At 36.3% G+C, this 20,537-nt stretch overlaps 3 protein-coding genes across 4 annotated transcripts in view; 2 read left to right on the top strand and 1 right to left on the bottom strand.

Moving 5' to 3' along the window:
• Window positions 1–3,785: 3,785 nt before the first annotated feature.
• ube2b (ubiquitin-conjugating enzyme E2B (RAD6 homolog)) lies at window positions 3,786–6,803 on the top strand. Its single transcript, XM_055180591.2, has 6 exons — window positions 3,786–3,949; window positions 4,898–4,978; window positions 5,116–5,141; window positions 5,278–5,367; window positions 5,466–5,554; window positions 6,081–6,803. The coding sequence occupies exons 1-6, from the start codon at window positions 3,906–3,908 to the stop codon at window positions 6,207–6,209; spliced, it is 459 nt and encodes a 152-aa protein (XP_055036566.1). The 5' UTR covers window positions 3,786–3,905; the 3' UTR covers window positions 6,210–6,803.
• Window position 6,804: 1 nt separating this feature from the next.
• cdkn2aipnl (CDKN2A interacting protein N-terminal like) lies at window positions 6,805–11,369 on the bottom strand. The gene is made up of 3 exons (XM_055180592.2): window positions 11,102–11,369; window positions 7,170–7,275; window positions 6,805–7,061 (listed from the first exon to the last, which is right to left on the bottom strand). Exons 1-3 carry the CDS (start codon window positions 11,311–11,313, stop codon window positions 7,056–7,058), a joined length of 324 nt encoding a protein of 107 aa, XP_055036567.2. The 5' UTR covers window positions 11,314–11,369; the 3' UTR covers window positions 6,805–7,055.
• A 1,580-nt stretch (window positions 11,370–12,949) lies between these two features.
• Window positions 12,950–20,537, top strand: part of jade2 (jade family PHD finger 2) — a 77,989-nt gene continuing 70,401 nt past the window's right edge. The window contains exon 1 of one of the 2 annotated variants that reach the window (XM_073871019.1): window positions 12,950–13,178. Coding sequence is in view for 1 of the 2 variants with exons in the window: in XM_073871018.1 (XP_073727119.1) it covers window positions 13,775–13,861 (87 nt within the window). In the remaining variant the exon portion in view is untranslated. Of the gene's footprint in view, window positions 13,862–20,537 lie in introns of both variants that reach the window. The other variant, XM_073871018.1, reaches the window with a different exon arrangement.

The following is a 20,537-nucleotide window of genomic DNA, read 5'->3' as shown; positions in this document are numbered from 1 at the left end:
TGTCCCTTTGTCATATTAAAAAGAATCTGACAAAATTTGCCCATGTTGTTCATTATTGTACAAAATGTTCTTCACAAATTCAGTGCCATTTAAGTTATCTGATTGCCCTACACTTTGTATTTCTGTTTATTTTTGCTTTGTTGTGTTATTTCTGCCCTTTCAGTGATTGTCAATGTTTGCAGTTTTGAAGTCTCTTTTCCCCAGCCTTTCAACCCATAATTCCTCAGTGGCGCATGCGGTTAGTACTGTGCTTTGAGAACCTGAGTTCATGGGTTCAAATCCCATGTGCATTGGTTTTTTGTCTTAACTTTTTTTCTCACTTAAGTTTTGTGATTTTCATACTATACATTGTATTTCAGTTATTTGTGCTCTCTGTTATCATTTCTACACTTTTGGTAATTGCTGGATATCAATGTTTATAGCTGTAAAGCTGTATTCTATAGCTTGGACACACCAACTCAGTGGTTTAATTGTTTACTCAGTGGCGCATGCGGTTAGTGCCGTGCTTTGGGAACTTGAGGTCATGGGTTCAAATCCCAGCTCTTACTTTCACTTATTGAGATTTCCTTTTGTGTTCCCTTTAACACGTTCTTCTCGACCTGTCTGGTTTTCCACACGTGTTATATTTTTGCCATCTTTTCTGTTGTTGCTCCGCACTGCAGTGATTCTGCTCTGCATTTGCTTTGCTTCGGGTTCGGGCTCTCTATTGCACGCTTTCTGCGCTTTGCACATTTGCTGCGTCGTGTGGTTTTTGCTGTGCTTTGGGTCCTCATTACGCTGAAGGTGCTTGACCCCGCAATTGCTGCTTGCAGCTATATTTGTATTTGACTCCATGGGCCTCATTTACAAAGCGTGCATTCAGATTTTAATGTAGAGTGTGCATACGCAAAAATCCATGGCAACCTTCACATTCATAAAAACTTATTTTTGACATGGTAAAGTGCTTAGCGCCACATCATGGTCTGAGCAATGTTTGCACTCATGCTTATCGAATTGCTGCAGGTTTTTGGTAATACAAGCCATTCTTTCTGTCGAAAGGATTTGAACATTGACAGGTGTTCTTTTATACAGTCATGGCCAAAAGTGTTGGCACCCCTGGTGAATATGAGCAAACAAAGCTTTAAAACAATTATGTAAATATGTAAAACAATTGAAAGTGGGGGAAAATTACAATTATGAAATAAATGTTTTTCTTTAATACACACTGGACACTATCTATAACTGCACACTATCTATATTAATGTTGATATTAACATTTTCTTGTCAACATGATGTCCAGTCATGACTTTCATAACCACAAGTTGTTTGGGACACAGTTTAAGAAATCCTCTGCTCTTATGCAAAAACAAACTCCAGTATATTCATTTGCAGTACTAGAACTTAAAACAGGTGTGGGTTCTGTGGCCATATGAAACAGAAAAGAGTTTTTTTTTTTGGCAACACGAGATGCCTTTGGTGCACACAGGGATTAAAATGTGCTCTTTGTCTACAGTTAAATATACCACCGGACCTTAATTGTTTTCAAACTAATTTTGTAACAGAGGTCATGGACATCTTATTAGGATGCATTGTGACATTGATTATATCAAATTTTATAATGGGTCATGATTCAATCTTTCTTAAAGACATTGGTTCAAAACAAGCATCAAAATCAACACAACAAAAAAATGTGTCACTGAGCACAAAATAAAGGTTCTGGAGGGTACAATAGTTTCAGTTGCATACAACAAGGGTATGGAGGAATAATCTAAGATCACTAGACATGAATTCTTCAACCTCATCAGACATTATAATACAAGATTCTGAGCTGTTATCCTTAGGTGGCAAAGAGGATTAAATAAAAGGGTGCCAATAATTGTGTCCAGTGCATTAGAGATGGAATGGAATTTCTATCCCACTTTCAATAGCTTTACTTTAAAGGGACATTCCATTTTTTGTGAAAATATGCTCATTTTCTAGCTTCCTAGAGTTAAGCATTTGATTTTTATCATTTTGGAATCCATTTAGCCAATCTCCGGGTCTGGCGCTACCACTTTTAGCATAGCTTAGCACAATCCATAGAATCTGATTAGACCATTAGAATTGCCTAAAAAATAACCAAAGAGTTTCGATATGTTTCATATTTAAAATTTGACACTTTTGTAGTTACATCGTGTACTAAGACTGAAGGAATTTAAAACTTGCGATTTTCTAGGCATATATGGAACTATACTCTCATTCTGGCGTAATAATAAAGGACTTTGCTGTTATAACATGGCTGCAGGAGGCGCAATGATAATATACAGCAGCCGAAAATAGTCCCCTTGGTTACTTTCAATAGCAGGGGACTATTTTCGGGCAATGTGTAATATCATTGCCTTTAATGAAACATCATATTGTTGTGATTTTTTTTAAATGAAAGCTTAAAAGGAGAAACGTATATTCTTTTTTTAATAGCTTTGTTTGCTCATATTTACCAAGGAGGAAATTCAGTCCTCCCATGGTGCTGTTTTTTAGCCATGTAGCCGAGAAAACATATTTGTTCCTCAGGCTAGGAGATGAATGATGAATGAGTGAACTTTCAGAAGTTTTTTAAAAAGTTCATTAAAATCCCACTTAATGATAAAGCTCAGACTGCTCTTATCGCATATCATTTTTCCTCTCATGTATGACAGCCTGCCAGTATGACTCATCCAAAAGAATGTCATAATCTATGCATTTCAAAATCTGCATTAGGATCCAGAAATACTAAAACAGAGACACAGACTTGACTGAATGATATAAGCAGGTTGTTTGAGAACTCTGAGAAGTTAAATCTTTGTGCCTATCATGGGCCTAAATCCTCACAGAACTTTTCACAATTACTGTTTTTCTGTAAAAATTAGGAGAAATGGTTAATGCCTTTGTAAAGTTTGGATGATTCAATGTTAATATGCGGTTTTTATTCTTGGTTTAGGTATTTGTTCATTTTTATTATTTCAAAATAAATTCATAATTCGATTGTTGACTAAATTAATAATTTTTTGACATGGTTATTTTTTACATTTTTTTTTTACTGAAAAATCCAACAGAGACCAGCATAAGCTGGTAGCTGGTTTTAGCTGATTTAAAGTGGCAGTAGCTGGTCTAAGCTGGTCCTCCAAGCCTGGAAAAGCTGGTCAAGCTGGTGGGTCAGCTGGTCTTCCAGCCTGACCAGCTAAATCCAGCTAGACCAGCTTAAAAAGTGACCAAAACACAGCTAGATCAGCTTAAAAAGTGAATGATAGGGAGCACACTTTGTGCAAAATTTTATTTTTTTAAAACATTGCCAACATTAATGTTATATCTAATGTATATCTTTGAAGTAATTAACTATTGTGAAAAGCACTATATAAATAAAATTGAATTGAATTGTATACTGTTAATAAAACAATTCAAATAAAGTTTGTTGTCAGTACTGTATGCTGAATTAACTACAATCAGCGCAAACATTTGTATTACAATTAAAAACAGTAACAATATTATTTGCTGTACGTTGTTGGTTAATTTTCATACTAACTAAACTAAAGCTTGCTACCCTGAGAAGCACACATACATCTCGGAGACGTCTATTTGATATCTGCTTTACATCTATTGTACAAGATGTTTTTTTTTTATTGTTTGTTCATCTGCAATGATGTCTGCATAATGCCTTTGATTTAGAATGTACCCTATGTCTAAGACCTTTCAGATGTATTTACACACCAGATGTATTCCAGATAATTAGCAGAAATTAAGTACCTGTTTACTGAAACTTGTCCGTTTTTCTAAATAGGATGATGGCGTCACTGCGGTTGTTGCCAGGTCTGTGGTGTCACGTTTGACGTCACGAGCGCATCGCACCTACAGTATTGAATCTGTCGTTCTTCTGATCATTTCATATATATATACTAAGGTTCTGTTTAATCATGTCTACTCCTGCCAGACGGCGACTCATGCGGGACTTTAAAAGGTTAGTGTCATATGCGTTTTATGAGAGTGTTATGTGTTGATACAATAGCTCACGCCCGATGTGTTTGTGTTAGCCGCTAGCAGCGTTAGCCAGGCCCTCGGCAGCACGAGCAGACGTACAGTGGATTTATTTTTATTTTACTTTCATTTACATATTTTACTTTATTTACCATATACGTGTAGTGGAATATTAAAAAAGAAGCATTACTGAGCATTGTTGGTCGCAGTTAACAACAAACTGACATGCTAACGTTAGCCGTTTAAATAAGCAGTCAACTCTTATTTACAAACAATTATCATTGGTTTTTGAGTGTCGTACCATAGTAACAGCTATATATAAAGTACAGTATATAAAGCTCATTCTGTAACGTTACCATGCTGTTTTTCAAAGTTACCATTTAATGACACTATTTTTTACTGACGTTTTATGACACTACTATTTTTTAAGGAGAGGGTTTGAAACAAAAGTTTTTAGGATACCATGCAAATTCTATAGTATATAAATCTGTTTATCAGTCAGTGCCATGCATACAAACATCATTTAGGATAGGCAGCTAGTCAGTAGGCTTTGAGACACAGATAAGTAAACATAAACAATAACAACTCGTTTCCATTAGCAGTTTACATTCTGGTCTCTTCATGTGTTCATTTCTGTTTGGCTCAGGTGTAGAGAAGGTTTATTTAATAATGACACAAGCATATAGCTTTGTTCGTCAGTGTACATTTTAACAATTTAATGCAAGTTCTGCTCTAGACAGCACAATAACGTAGCAGTCTGCATTTGACAAACCCGTCATTACAATACCAAAATGTCTATCATTCCATTTTATTTAATTTACAAATGGATAATACCTTTGATTAGTGTCTTTACCCTTCAAAATGTATAGTTCATCGTAGTCTTGATGCATTTTTATAAGTCATTAAAACAGAAGCCTTGTTATATTTTCAGACTTCAAGAAGATCCTCCGACAGGTGTAAGTGGCGCTCCATCAGAAAACAACATCATGCTGTGGAATGCTGTGATTTTTGGGTATGTTTGTTGCCAAAACAATTTAACTGCACTATCATGAAACTATTAAAGATAAGGAGCTGTTGTTACTGTAACGTTGTAAATGTTAATCATGGGAATTGCCAACCAAGTTCAGCCAATAATTTGTTTCTTTACAGGCCTGTAGGAACTCCCTTTGAAGATGGTAAGCCAGTTCTTATTTTATTTAAGTACTAGTTAACAAGAAGAATTGATTGCTTACAATGTTGCTGTAAGATGTGTATATTTGTCTTAATATATACGTGTCTGATCATACCTAATGTTGTTTTCATTCCTCGCAGGAACGTTTAAGCTTGTTATTGAATTTTCAGAAGAATATCCTAACAAGCCTCCTACAGTTCGCTTCATCTCCAAAATGTTTCACCCAAATGGTAGCTGCTTGCAGTTTTTGTAATTATCCAAATTCTTTGCTGGATGTTTTTGTACACAATGACCAGTTGGAGACTTATGATATTTTGTCATGTGTTAGTGTACGCAGATGGCAGTATATGTTTAGACATACTTCAGAATCGATGGAGTCCCACATATGACGTTTCTTCCATTTTAACATCAATTCAGGTGCGTGATGGGATTGGTCTTGATAACACCATTAATGAAAAGCGTGTATTTGAAATGCTGTAGCATGTTTTTTCTCTATAATTAAGAACCAGAACAAAATACAACTGTTATTTTCCTGACAGATTCTGTGGATTTGAAGGCATTGTACAGTATTTTGGTAATATCCTCAACCAAAAGTAACAAATGTTTCCATCTCTTTATGAATGGGACAGTTTCATATCAAATCATGCCAGATAAAAGCCTTAAAGGACTAATTTATTAATGATGACTGTGATGTATTTACGATTATAATGTACTCAGAAGCTCATTGTCTTAAGTGATATTGTAACTGAAAATGCACTTTCGCCCTGCTTAGATACATATGGTAGAGATAAAGGAGATTGGTCAATCTTAATTGTCCTAGATATTCAACAGATTTCCATTAAGAAAAACATTCATGTTTTGTTTGTTGACGTTGTGAACTTTATGAAGTCATTTCTTTTCCTCTTCTAATACCATCCAGTAATTCTTGTATAATTATTTTTAGTCACTGTTGGATGAGCCAAACCCTAACAGTCCAGCCAACAGTCAGGCTGCGCAGCTCTATCAGGAAAACAAACGTGAATACGAGAAGAGGGTGTCTGCCATCGTGGAGCAGAGCTGGGTCGACTCGTAACGCCGCTGCTGACCTCACCACAAATCTCTCTGACAAGTGCCGCCGCCTGTACGAAGGACAGCACTGAATTCATACGGACACGCATTTCTTTGCAAGCGCATTTGAAGAAAACCAAAAATATTTGTGTGCTTATTTATTTTCACTTTTTAACTGCATGATAAATTATTGCTGACAGCTATTGATGCAGTTGATGTTTTAAAGGAATGCAGACTGTTGGCTAAACTATCTCATAAGCAAATATTTACAGCTTTAAGTTCTTTAGTAAGCCATCAATGCATTTGAAACAGAAATCCCCTAAAGATGATGAAAATCTTTCATTAACATCTCTCAAATATATTTGCACCGAAAGATTGACAATAGGAATCATCTTTGTGTATTTGATACATCTTTACACTCACATGTGTTTGTGCTTCAAATGAAATAAAGAGGGCATGTACAATATATACTGTCCTAAACAAAGTTGTAAGAATGTGTGTAAAATCTGGGTGTTAATAAGGATGTTTTGAAAGTTAGTTTTTGTGAATTTATCGTATATGAACATTTATACTTCTAATATGATGTATTAAGAGAAATAAAACATTTTTCAGACTTGGAGTTAAGAAATGTATACGTTTTATTGTAGCAAATGACTAACAGCACATCGACAATTAAAAAAAAGAAACTAGTATAGTCAAATTTACAATAACCACTGCTAAAAAATGATTTTCGTATCAAATACAAATAGAAAAACAGGAGGAGCCAAAAACGCCTTGGTGTCCATGCATTTCAGATCTTTCTTTTCCATGAATGGTTCCTTATTAAGCAGGTTTAGTGATGCTGCTAAAACAATGAAGAATCCTGTCAGCATCACCTCTATGAGAGAAAAAAAAACAAAGGCCTCAGGAATGACTACTTTCAATATTTAAACCCAAAATACGCTAAACTTTTTCATAATTCATTCATAATAACTGGGTTATTTACATTCTGTTGTTTGATCAGTTCGTCTCTGGTTTTAAAAACGGGGGCATCTTCCACAACAATCCCCTCTGCCATTTCCTTAACTTTCTCCAGCAGGACAGGATTATACCTGCAGAGTTAAATGATTAGTTTAAAATATTCATATTTCATACATAAAACTCTATGCCTAAACAAAAATATTAGGATATAAGAGCAAAACAGTAGCTGAGGTAAACACCAGCATATTCACCTTTCTACATATTGCAGACCTTTCTACAATACTTGATTGTGAAGTGTCATTTGTGGCATTAAAGATCAAATATTTTATCAATACAGCACTTCAGGCATCACTTGTAATGGTGTTGTTTGGAAATAGGCACAACAGGGGTTACAAGTCAAAGATCCATTTAAAGGGGACATATCATGAAAATCTGACTTTTTGGTTGTTGCACATTTTTATAGCATCATTACTGATCGTTCGTAGCCTCAACCAAACGTCCCTGGCATATCTGAAACTTTGGGTAGGATGCCTTCATTCTAGCCGAGTCCTAAACTATGGAGGGAGATGGGCAACTGTATGTCATAATAGCGGTTTGTCACTCGTGTGACGTATAACAAGGCAGCAGACCTAAACACAGTTGGTTTACCTGGTGGATTTGGATTGGCAATTTTCACACACACAAAGAGTAAAAACTGAAAATCCTGGTGGCAACAGTGATGCAACAATATTGGTTCAGAAAAAGGCAAGGAAATCTTTCTGGACGTTTCTCAATCGGAAGTCTGCAGCCTGAGGTCGTCGCATGTGCAGCCTGCATACATCATCAAGCCTGGTTTATTTTAGTTAACTTACATTTTCAAGTTAAAAACATAACCACAATTTGCGATTAACTAAGAATAATGGTCAACTTTATAATTGTTAATATTCTGAAATCAAACAAGTCTTGATGACGTATACAGCTTAGAAATGTGACCTCCGGAGGCCGCAACCTTCAGATTGAGAAACGGCCTGTGTATCACCGCCACAAGTTCCCCATCAGAACGGGTTTTTATCACAAAGGGATGGTAACATGCCTGTGTTTCTCCCTGATGCCTCAAAATATTGATAGTTTAGTGTTTTAAAGGGCTCGTGTTTTAAAAGTTTTAATTATGGCCAGTTTGAGTGTACAAAAGCACAAGTGCCATTTATTCGAATTCTTTTTATTTTTTAATGTGAACATTGTTTATGTTTAAAAGCTTACAAATTTTAAATGTACTCATCTTAAGGGGTCTCAGATAAGGAAAAGAGACTTTTAAGACACTTTATTACAACTGAAAGTCCTGTGTAGCACATTTAAATGTTCTTTGTTGAATAAATAAGAATCATGATCTCATTTCCTATGGAGAAAAATTGTGATTCGCATTTTAGCAAGAGTCATGCAGCCCTATTACAATGGTGCATAAACGCACCGGTCCAGCCACATTAAAGATGCAGATTTGTGTACACACACACACACACACACACAAATTGCTTGAATTTAATGAATATGGCAGTGCATGGGGCTCTATTCTGCTGTTACATCTAAATTATTTTTAACATACATTTTAAATTGCTGTGCAAAAACAACAGAAGAACTTAATCCAAACTCAAACTGTAAACACACAGTGCTATGCACATTTTATTGTAACTGCTATAAACACAGAAAATTAAGACTGTTGTTGTTTATTTAAGCAAACGTGGCAGATTTCTTTTAAAAAACAAAAGTTGCTTAGCCTCTTGGCTGGAAAGACGGTTGCTCTTCTCATTAAGAACATGTTTCACTGATCTGTCCCTCACTGTTTGTCCTGGTGCTAGGGGCAGATAAATACCTTCGTGCAATGTGGTGCGCACAGCAGAGTTACGCGAGTGCACACGCGACACATCAACTAAGCAATATGATGGCATGTGAGAGGGCTGTGTGTCATCGCGCATAAAAAACTGAAAAATACACAAACTTAACATTACGATGGGCTCCAGGGTTAAGACAGTGCTTTACTTCCTGCTTTGTTCAAAACAATCGCATCCTAATAACAAAAGCACACCTGGGCTCAGATCGATAAAAGTACAGAGTGCGTTCTTCTGGGAGAGTAGGGGATGGGGAAACCCAAGCGCTTGCTCAAGGATTGGGGGGCAAAAATTATTTCTGCATATTTTTTATTTCTGTTAGGGTTCACTATGAAAATAAAGTTTAACCAAATGTTGAGCTGAGAAAAGATTGATCACAAGATCAGTGAGAAACACCCCATAAGCCGTTTACATCTATTAGAAGTGCTACAGTAAAAACTTAACCCCTGCTAAAGAACTAAATATCTTAATAAAATGACTTCTGCTAAAATTTATCAAATGTTATTACTGCAAATGGAAGATTCTGATAACTGATAAAAGAAAACGTGTGGTTTATTATAAAGAATTATGAATATATTGTCATAACAGCAAATGGTTGGGCTAAATATCAAACTGGATAACTGTCACATCTCAGTAATATTGCAGTAAATATAGTTTTTAATGGTTGGTGGTTGGTTCCAAATTAGGGCTGCATAACGATTAATCACGACTAAAGTCCAATTTATATAGTCGTGTGTAAGGTCTACGCCATAGGTTATCCGTAGCCTCTGCGTAGTCTGACGTCCAACTCGCCAAATTTTTAATAGCACGTCAGTTCTACGCGGACCGCAAGCACTGTGATTGGTGCACTAGAACCCCTCCCATCAGGTAAAAAAACTGCAACATAGGTATTTCGTTGAGTCATTAGTTTACTTTTTGGCTCGCTGCTCTTGCTCTGAGGTGTTGTTGCTGTGCGCGTTAGGAAACGTAAATGCGCCATACATCATCGCGTTGCTATATCATTGATATCATGATATGACCTTTTTTATCATGTAAAAAATTATACCGGTATTATCGTGAACGATATGATATGGCACACCCCTAGTGCCATATGCTCAAGGCAATACATCTAATATGACAAGTAGCTTATTGATAGCACGCAATCGCAGGTGAGACAGAAATAGCACACATTGCCTGTGTTCTGTGTTTAAATGTTCACAAACTGATCTTCTTGCGAAAAAGCTTTTTTATGCTCATTTTTAAGTGCATTGTATGGTGGTACATGTAGTACATAATACAAGTGCTCTTAAGTGAAAATGTTGATTTTGGCAGAGGTTAAAAACTGCTTAGATTTTATTTTTGTAAAGAAATCTGTTGTGACCCAAAGTGTGTATACATTTTTAAAAAAAAATGATAGATTACATATTTATATATATAATACAATATAATAAAAAATATATACACACGTGTATGTATATCTACATAATTATTATACACAGTACACACACATATATGATGCAAAATTATATTCTTCAAACGATTAGTAGCGATTAATCATTATGCAGCCCGATTCCAAATATCTAAATCTAAAGCTTATAAAAAGTATTAGCAGCACTGGAATACAAAAGAGAAGTATATTATAATACAGGTAGTTTTGAGTATTTTCTAGATGTAAGGTTCTATCTTACAGAGCCTATTACACCCAAATAAAAAGTTTTAAAAAAGAACGTTTTAAGTTTGTGACCCTGTCTTTAAAATCCAATCTAAAGTCATAAGATTTTATGTAGAAAACAGTAAATCACAAAAAATTACTTAAGCAGAGTTTTCAAAAGCATGCTCAGATAAATAAGTTACCTCTAAACCACATGCAGACATTTTACAGAAAAAAGATTTTCCTGTCATATGATTTTATCTGGTTTCATAGAATATATTAATTCATTACTAGTAGTCTAGTCTAAACAATGGTTTTGTAACCGCTGTTGAAAGTTTAACAAATTGCATGTTTTTGTTTCAATGAAGATCGATAAATAAATAAATAAACCACAGGATTCTGATCTGTTTGTGTGTGTCAAATAAATAAAATGTAAATGTTTGCGTTGTTATTGTTTGCAGTCACCTGCAGCCGAGGAACACGTTGTTCGCCCACACCATGGATAGCGCGAGCAGATGATCTACATGAGGATCCTCGTAGTCGTTAATGTTTCTAAAAATAAACTCCCTTCTGGATTTCCAGTGTTTCTCGCTCTCAGATATCGTGCGAAAAGTTTCGACAAAGTCTGATAAGTGCCTGTTTTGTTCAATGAAATCTTCAACGTCTGCATTCGCCATCGATGAACCAGGGATATGACGTCATTGTTCTTCTTCTTCCACTGTTCAATGTTCATGACGAAAGCAGCACACCGCCACCTAGCGACATGAATCTGTTCCTACAGCGCTAAGAAACAGTAAATGATATTTAACTATCTACCTACAGTCACTAGACTAGAGGACTGCAACGTTAAACGATAAATAAAAATAATCTGAATAAAGCAATAATCTAACATTGCATAAAAGATCAGGGTTAAATATTCAGGGTTAAAAGGGGATCAAATCAAAGATTTTATAGATTTTTCTTTAAAAAATAATAATAATAAGATTATAACAACAGACAGATAGATCTAGAGAGAGTACATAAGTAACAACACTAAAATAGATTGAGTTGTTCAGTTGGTCAGGGGAAACTTTATAATTTGAAATGCAAATGTGTTTTACTGAAAATTTGTGGTTCTGGGTAAAAGGAAAGATTATTTACAACATTACATATGCAGTGCCCACCATAAGTTCTGTTTGCTGTGAAGACAAGAAATTTGTAAGATGAATGGCAAAAGTACAAAATGTCACATTTTATTACATTGGGTTATGTTTCAACACATACATGCTTTACCAACAAAGAACAACAACCTTTCATCCTGACGCATGTGTGTTTTCACCTTCTCTGCTTTTCATGTGTATACAATTAATCCATCAGGACACAGTTCATCACTTAATATCCTCACATTAGATAGAAGAATTAAAATACAAACGTGTTGTTTCGGTTGAGTTGGAAAACTGTGTATGTTTAAAACAGGTGATCAAATTAAATGTAACATTCTGTACATTTGTCTCATATTCACCTTTCTTGAGTCCAAAGCAAACAGAGCAATTTTGTCATTATTGTCCTAATAGTTATGGAAGGCACTGTATATATCACGTTTGTTTAAGATTTATGGTCTTGGTGGAGCTACTTTCAACTCTCAGAGTACCTGAACATTTCCAAAGCTGTTCACTAAATTTATTAAAGTACATAGCCTATTTATAAAGTACAATATAAATTTAATTGGCACAAAGCATCATCTGTCTCCTTTGACATTGACAAAATTTACAATAACAACAACAACAACAACAACAACAACAATGTGAAGTTTAATTTGACTCATGACATTATATAATTGAGGAAGTTGTCATATGCAGCAGCCTTTGAATGACTACATTATAAAGTTTATGAATAGCCAGTGACACTAAATGAAACACTCCCCTTTTAATGGATATGCTACTATATTAATCCAAACATTACGACATGGCTTTTGTTTTTATTACAGAATGGTAACAGCGCATTTTCCCCTTCACTTGACATTTTAGAAAATTACATCAGTTGTTAAGTGGGCTTGTATGATCTTATATCTTTTGAAAACGCCTATAATGGCTTTGATGCTACGTACCTTTCTCATTTTAATGTAACATTAGTTATCGCAGCACACAAGCAAACACAGGTTTTTTTACATTATACATACATATGGTATAGCCTAATGCAGAAATGCTGTTCAATGTTCTATAACAATCTAGAAACTTAAGTACAAAAAACAGGGATTGATGCCCATTTGTAATTGTCAGATGTGTGTGGTGAAGTGTTAAGACATCTCATCTCCATCGCAGTCCGGTAGTTGTTTCGATTATTATGCTGTTGCATCGAGTTGCTCAGTGAAACTGAACTTGTCATATTTGTCGTGTCAAGCAGCGTTTCCTCTTTCGTGTTTGTTCTTGGCTCCCCCCACCGGGCTTATACTGTAAAATGGTCGATGATTTTTTTTGTGAACCGCCCCGTTCGCTCATTTGAGGAGAGCTGCTGACTTTCTTCTTCAAGCTCGCTTCTTGATGGACATTTTAAAACTTGACAGGTAACGCAAAAGACTTTCGCCGCGTTTTTCTTCACCGTAGGCAATGCTCACGACCTAAAACGGGGCTTTCGCAGCTCGCTGGTAACGGAAATTTTTGGTACGTCATTAATATGGCGCCAAAAGAGTTATACAGTAAGAGTGAGCTTATGTTGCTGTAGCGTGAGATCTCCCTCACCTTCGCATGTCCTGTGCACGCAGAAAACAATCCTCTGTTCGTGGGAAAATAAAACATTGTAAGCGCCTCCCTTGACGGATATCAAACTGAATCTAGACGCTTATCGCAATTCAAAACTGTTTGACACGTTAAATCGATGTCTTGTCACGTCAGTCGAGCAGTCGCTGCGCTTCACTTTGCAAGATTCTGAGGAAATGCTTGCAATTTTCCACCAGATAATCGTTGCCATAAGTGCGAAAAAGACGATTTTAGAAACTCGGCGGATAAGTGCGTAGGAGAGCATCGTTGAAAGAGCCGTACGTTAGTGTGCTGTCGTATCGGAGCTGCTGTGGACTAAGATTGGACGACAGTAACTTTTATTCGGGCTGTGGAGGGGAATCATCCGCCGTGCTGTCACACAGTCTGCTGAAGTGAGAGCTACATGTGCTTGGCCTCAAATGATCCGCTGATTTCTGTCCGTCGATGTGCAGTGAGGATATCACGCCCTCTCGAGCAAACCACAAATAAGGTAAAGCGAAAAACTGTGCCATCTTTTCTAAACACATAGCAACACACTACCTCAGGATGTCTTCATGTAGTGTTTGGTGTCTGTTGGGTGTGTTTTATTCATGCTGTCTCGTCTCAAAACAAGTTTAGAATAATTTGGATGAGGTAATATAGCCATATTCAGTGAGATTGTACGCGGAAACGATATGATTTCTTATTTTGATACGTCAGTTCTGTTTTTGACATTCTGTAATGTTATTTTGGTAAAGTCTCTGGTAGGAAAGACGAAAGTGGCGTAAGCTTTTACTCAACAAATACATTGATAAAGTTATATGAAAGTGAAGAGCATCGATTGCATTGTACAGCTCTAACCCAGATCATATAAGCTTGAATCAACGCTTCTTTTGCTAACACATTATAAACATTGAATGAACTAGCATGCATCCATGGTCAGATTAATAAACAAGCCCTGCGGGTCGTGAGCCACGCCCCCCTCTTCTGCTCACGGCACACAGCGACGTGACGACACACCAGGGGGCGTAGCTGTTGTTTACTTTCATAGCCTGCTTGTGATGAGCTGTAAAGCGTGACCCACGGTTTGATTTACATTACCTCCATATGGGCGTAGTTTGGATTTTGACATTGGTGGGGACGCAAATAATGTCCTTATATTAATCTTAGGTGTCATATTTATTAGGTGTCATATTTATAGATTACACATGTCAAAAACAACAAATATAGAATAGGCCTGTTTTATTTGTGTTTTATATTTTATTTTTTGTGATGTCAGTGAAAATTCTGATTGGGCGAGTAAAATACTGAACCATCAGATTTCTTTCCAATCTACTGCAGCACACCAGTATAACACAAAAAAATAATTGCTAATAATAACAATATTAGTTACTGTAGGTAGCAATTCTTTTATTGTTCACTTTCTTATTTTCTGAGTGGTCTGTTTAAACTACATACACTACTGTTACAAGTTTGCAACTCTTCAGGTTAGTTTTTCTGAATTGCTAAAACACTAAACCCCATTCTCTGAACCAAATTCCCAGTAAACCCATTTGTCAAATCATTCACTCTTGTTTGGAAAACTCATGCACTCTTTTTCAAAACTCTTAACACAAACTTTTCACACTGCAATGCACTTGTGCTAAAAACAGGCAGGCAAAATTACAACACCGTTATCAACATATCATAATGTTTATATTTTTGACTCATGTGTAAATGATTTGGAAGCTTGGTTTAATTTTGAGTACAGGTGAAATGGTTTTGAATGATGGATTGTTTGATTTTGCTAGAAGAGTCAGGGGTTCTGTGAATTTAGTTTGAACATTTGGATATGTTTTTAAGGTTTTAAGAAAATTATTGCTGGGTTCGAGTCGAGAAATGTGTTTTAGCAATTTAGAAAAACTGTAATATGGGATTTCCATGGAAAACACTGTCCCTAAATCATTATGTGTAACAACGTGTCCTGTATATTTTGCATGAAACTAGTGCTGAGTCCCAATTCGCCTACTTATACTACGACCTAAAAGTATGTACTGTTTTTGTGAGGAAAACGTATATACTTTTGAGTGTGTAGTAAAAGAGTATGCACGTTCTGGGACATACTTCGATGACGTCATGCAACGTGAACGAAAACCTGGTTGCCTAGTTACGCACACCACGACTGTTAACAATATTTAATTCATTCTTATAACTTATGTCCAATATAACTTAATTTACTATTCCCATCTTTTTTTCTCATCGTTTTTTTTTTCACAATACATTTTACAATGTGTTCTACCAAGTTGAGAAGTGAAGCAGGGCATCGTTGTAGAACCAAACGCAGGTCGTTTGTGAGGCGGTTGGTTCTGACGTTCATGTGCAATGTGTGTAACGAAAGCTACTTATTTTAAAGTCAAAATATTTCAAGTTTATAGTATAAACTATTGTTTAACGTATTTTATACTTATGTATATAACTCAAAAATACCCGACGAAATTGAACCATGCTTTTATTATAGTAAAAGTGTAGTAACCATGTTTCTTTGGTTGGACTAATAAAGGTAACATTTGTACAGCCACAGTATTACTACAAATAAGTCAGTGTGGTTAAGCTCCTCCCTCGCGCACGCAATGGGTTGTGGGCAATATTAGCCGTTAGAGTGTGCATTGATCTGCACTTCGAATTCTGACCGGAAATAGTAGACCATCCGGGAATCTTTGGGATACTCATTTTAACATACTACGATTTGGGACGTACTAATTCTAGTTTCGCATACTCTTTTGGATGGATAGTATGCGAATAGGGACTCATAACAATTAATCGCGACTAATCGTTTGCAAAATAAAAGTTTTTGTTTACATCATATACGTGTGTGTGGTGTGTTTAATAATTATGTATAAATAAATACACACACATGTAGATATTTAAGAAGAATTTACATGTGTATATACATTTTTATATTAATATATAATGTATATTATATATACATATTTAATCTATAATATGTAATTTTTTTATTATACATGTGTGTGTATTTATTGTTATATTCACAATTAATATACACAGTAGTACACAGACATATATGATGTAAACAAAAACTTTTACTCTGCAAACGATTAGTCGCAATTAATCATTATGCATAATAGCGCTTATTTTTACAAAGCACTTGTAAAAAATTATTCCTGAAAAAACATGTTAAATAAAATAAGTAATAAGTAAAAATCACAAGAAACAGACTGACATCAGTTGTTATATATACATAAAGATCAATTGTTTGGTTTAAATTATTGCTAGAGACATGTCCCTACCCAAATTGACGCCCCTGTGGTCTCTGTTGTCCTTGTCTGTGTGAATCTAGGCTTACGCATGAGTAAAATAAAATCGGCAATTGTTTGCTATTGTAAATTTTTTACTATTTACTTTTGGACATTCTTTTATCATTCAGATCCTCTCAAAATCATCCGGATGTTACATTAAACATGTAATGTCTACCCAATAACCGTCGTGTTTAATCATCTTTTCTCACCTTGGGTGGGTTTGTTTATTTCGCTGCAGAAAATACATTTGCACAGAAAAACATTTATTGCTCCCTTTAGCAGTTGATAGGCTTTTTTGTTATTCAAATGATGTATAATTACATGGAGTTGCAGTTTATTTTTTGCATTAAGCATTGGTTAAGGACCACTTTTCTGATCAATATTAAGCCTCTATATAGATTATACGAGAGATCTTAGTCTTTTATAATCATTACAGATGCACGTTTATTGAACTGCAAAAAGTTTAATGAAATGTATTGAAAAATTCCAAGCGATACCAACACTTCTGTCTTTTTTCACGCTCACTTTAACCAGGATGGTCATCAGATAGCAATGACTTGAAACCCAGGAGAATTACTTTGTGTTTGGAAACTTATGAAAGCATATGAACTATGAAAGACTTGGCACTAGACCTGTTTATGAATGTATATGTTGATATGTTAATCTGACAAATCCACATGAAGCATGATTCTGTGGCTTTTAGCATGTGATTGGTGTAGAAGGAGGTAAGGCAGTCACATGGTTGTGTTGTTATACGAGTGGATTTCCCACATGGGGGAAGACTGGGGCAGTTATTCATGAATGAACTACTGCCTGTGGGAGTTCCTCTCTCTGATGTTACCCTCTCAACTACCCGGCCATGACCTCGCACAACACAAGACTTCCTACTAGTATATGTGTGTCGTGAACATTATCTAGACGGAAATGCTGGACATGCTATTGCTTCGTTCTTTCTTCTGCATAGGAAATCAATCACTGCTGTGTGTGCTTCTGTTTGAAATGTAACTTAAACCCCAAACACACAAATGTGGTCCTGATGCACCGACTGCATCTGTCAGCCTCTAATAGCTCAGGCCATAGTGACATCTCAAATAGTACAGATGAATATTATTCTCCTCCAGATAAATGACTCATGCAGTATTTTTTATTTTAAAGCGGAGTAGTGCTTGTCCACTGAGAGACTGAAGCCGCCTTTCCACTGCACACGACATACGGAAACGACAGTCGGAGTTCTCCCCCTAGTGGCTGTCGTAATGAAGTTTCAGTTTAATCGTATATGGGAGAGAAGCTCATTCCAGCGCAAGATGAAACAATAAACAGCTGACAAATATTGCCAATATTTTTTGGAGAGAACATATGAAGACAAGATTAAAATAATATCATACACAAATTAAATTGCTAATCTATTTATTATCAGTAATCAAAAGTTTTTTTTAAGGATTCAAATGTTACTTATAAAGTTAAACAAAAAGGATTAATAATTTTCACCAAACACACGGTTTATGATTGGAATACAATGAAATGCATCACTTCCGGTCAGCATATCGCATGCGGTTTAGTCGCACAAGTTCAAATTTTTTAACGGATCCAACTGTCAAAACGGATCCGATATTTACGCATACGCAGATGGTCGGCAGCTCACGCAGCCCCTTTGCGACTCTCCATAGGAAATGAATAGGGATGCTCCGATCAGGATTTTTGCAGGCCGATACCGATCACCGATTTGTTGTCTTCGTGATCGGCCGATACCAATGCCGAAACCGATTTTTCAAGCTGATATGCAAGCTCTTTGATGACTGTAACTTTTAACATTTTTTCTAGAGAAAGTAAAACCACAGATGTTGCCTTTGTTATATTACTTGCAGTAATTAGGGATATTATTGTTTTAATAGAGAATCAAATAAATTAGCACAACAAATATTTCTTCTGCAAAGAGAAATTTAATATGCCTTTAAAAAGGCTTATGTCTGTAAAAACTAATGAGAATAAAACAGTTAACAGTCTTTACTGTATGAATTAAATATACACGCATTCGTATGAAGTACAACAGTTCTTTAGTGAAGAGCAGAGAGTGATTTTATTGAGAGATGAATTAGGTTACTGTAGCTTTGATCGCTCTGTTCACGTGCACTGATGACAGGCTGCTGTGTGTGCGCGCGGCGGGTGTATGCAGACGAGAGCAGCTGTGAGGAAAATTAAAGTTTAAACGCTCAAAACTTTAAAACGCATGCAAATAATAAACTTTTGACATGAGGATGCAATTGTCCGCGATAGATATGTGTTGTATACGCTGTTTGATGGGGATGTGAAGACGGGTCGCGATGTTAGGACCGGACCGCGTCCTCATAGAAAATACACATATCTCTGTAAAGGCAAAGAGAGAAATGCAAATCTACACGTCGCTCATCAGCCACGGGTTATAAAAATGCTCTCACTGCGTAAAAATGGTCTCTACGTGCAGCCGCATTGAGGAGCCATATCATGACAGACAAAAGTAAACAGAAAGATCGGTTCACGAGATCGGCAAATTTAACGAGGACCGATCGAGTCATTTAATGCCGTTATCGGCCGATACCGATCTGCGGCCGATCGATCGGAGCATCCCTAGAAATGAATGACTTCTGGCTTATCGGCCGTTGTTTGTCATGTGCAGTGGAAAGGCGGCTTAAGACAAAAATATTGAAATCATTTCCCCTGTCACACCTGTGAGATGGTGAAAAGGAGCATGTTTTAAAGGCTTTTAGAAAGTAAAAATGCTCTTAAAAATAGAGCAAGAAATGCTTCTACCGAGGGGGATTTGAGAGATTTATGCTGCCTGCTGTAGCTTTTTTTAGCAGATTGTTTTGTGTAGTATCATGGTCATTAGAGTAGAGGTAGTTCAACACCTCAAATCTAAGACCAGTCTTGATTTCAGTCGAGTTGACACCACACCATTTTCGGCTGCCCCAGACAAAAAATGGCCATTGTGAAACATTCATGATGATTTCTGTGATCGTAGCTCGTAAACGGTGGTCCTTCATCATACAGGAAGAGATTCTGAGATGGGCATTCAGGGTTCCCACGGGTCCTTGAAATCCTTGAAAGTTTGTGAATCTGGGGGGGGATTCAAGGCCCTGGGACGTTTTTGAAAATATACATACATAGATACAGGTCATTAATAGTGCTTGAATCTATTTTATGCAAGAAGTTTTCTTGAAAAAAATCCATATTACTCTTTGTTTAGTGTAGGACAATATCATAAAAATTGTAGACTTTTTAGGCACATTTGCCAAATTGTTCGCTTTAAATGCTTATATCTTCTGTATGTAAATGTTGATTCATACCAAAATGCTTTTTTGCATAGTTGTGTTTGACACATGAAAACGTCTCGGGTTATGCATGTAACTGTTGTTCCCTGAGAAGGGAACGAGACGCTGTATCTCCCTTGCCATACTCCTGCGTCCCTGTAAAGCCGTCTTTGGCAATATTTCAGATAGCGATATACTTCCTGGCTCCCTGTCTTTTTCTTTAAGCCTCACCATTGGTTGAATTTGATATACACATTCAGACGCACTTACCCCTGGAGGCGTCCCCAAAGTGTCACCGCAGTGACGCAGTGCAAGTTCCCTCGAAAGGAAACTGTAACAATGTATCTTAAAATAGGGGTGGGAATCGCTTGGACCCTCATGAATCGATTCAGAATCGATTCTTAGGGTCCCGATTCAATTCAGAATCGATTCTTGACGTACTAATTTGCATATCTGTTACGTCAGTACGTCACATTTGCTATCAAAGCCAGGTTAATGTTTGCGCTTTTGCTACTAGTCTCTAAACTGTCATATACTGTACTTTAATGCAACTAAGAGATAATGTCATTCTTATATACATATATGTCCTGTTTCTGTTGTAAGA

The sequence above is a fragment of the Misgurnus anguillicaudatus genome, chromosome 9 (genome assembly GCF_027580225.2).
Source record: "Misgurnus anguillicaudatus chromosome 9, ASM2758022v2, whole genome shotgun sequence".
In the NCBI taxonomy this organism is placed as follows: Eukaryota; Metazoa; Chordata; class Actinopteri; order Cypriniformes; family Cobitidae; genus Misgurnus; species Misgurnus anguillicaudatus.
This window is presented reverse-complemented; position numbering and strand designations above follow the sequence as displayed.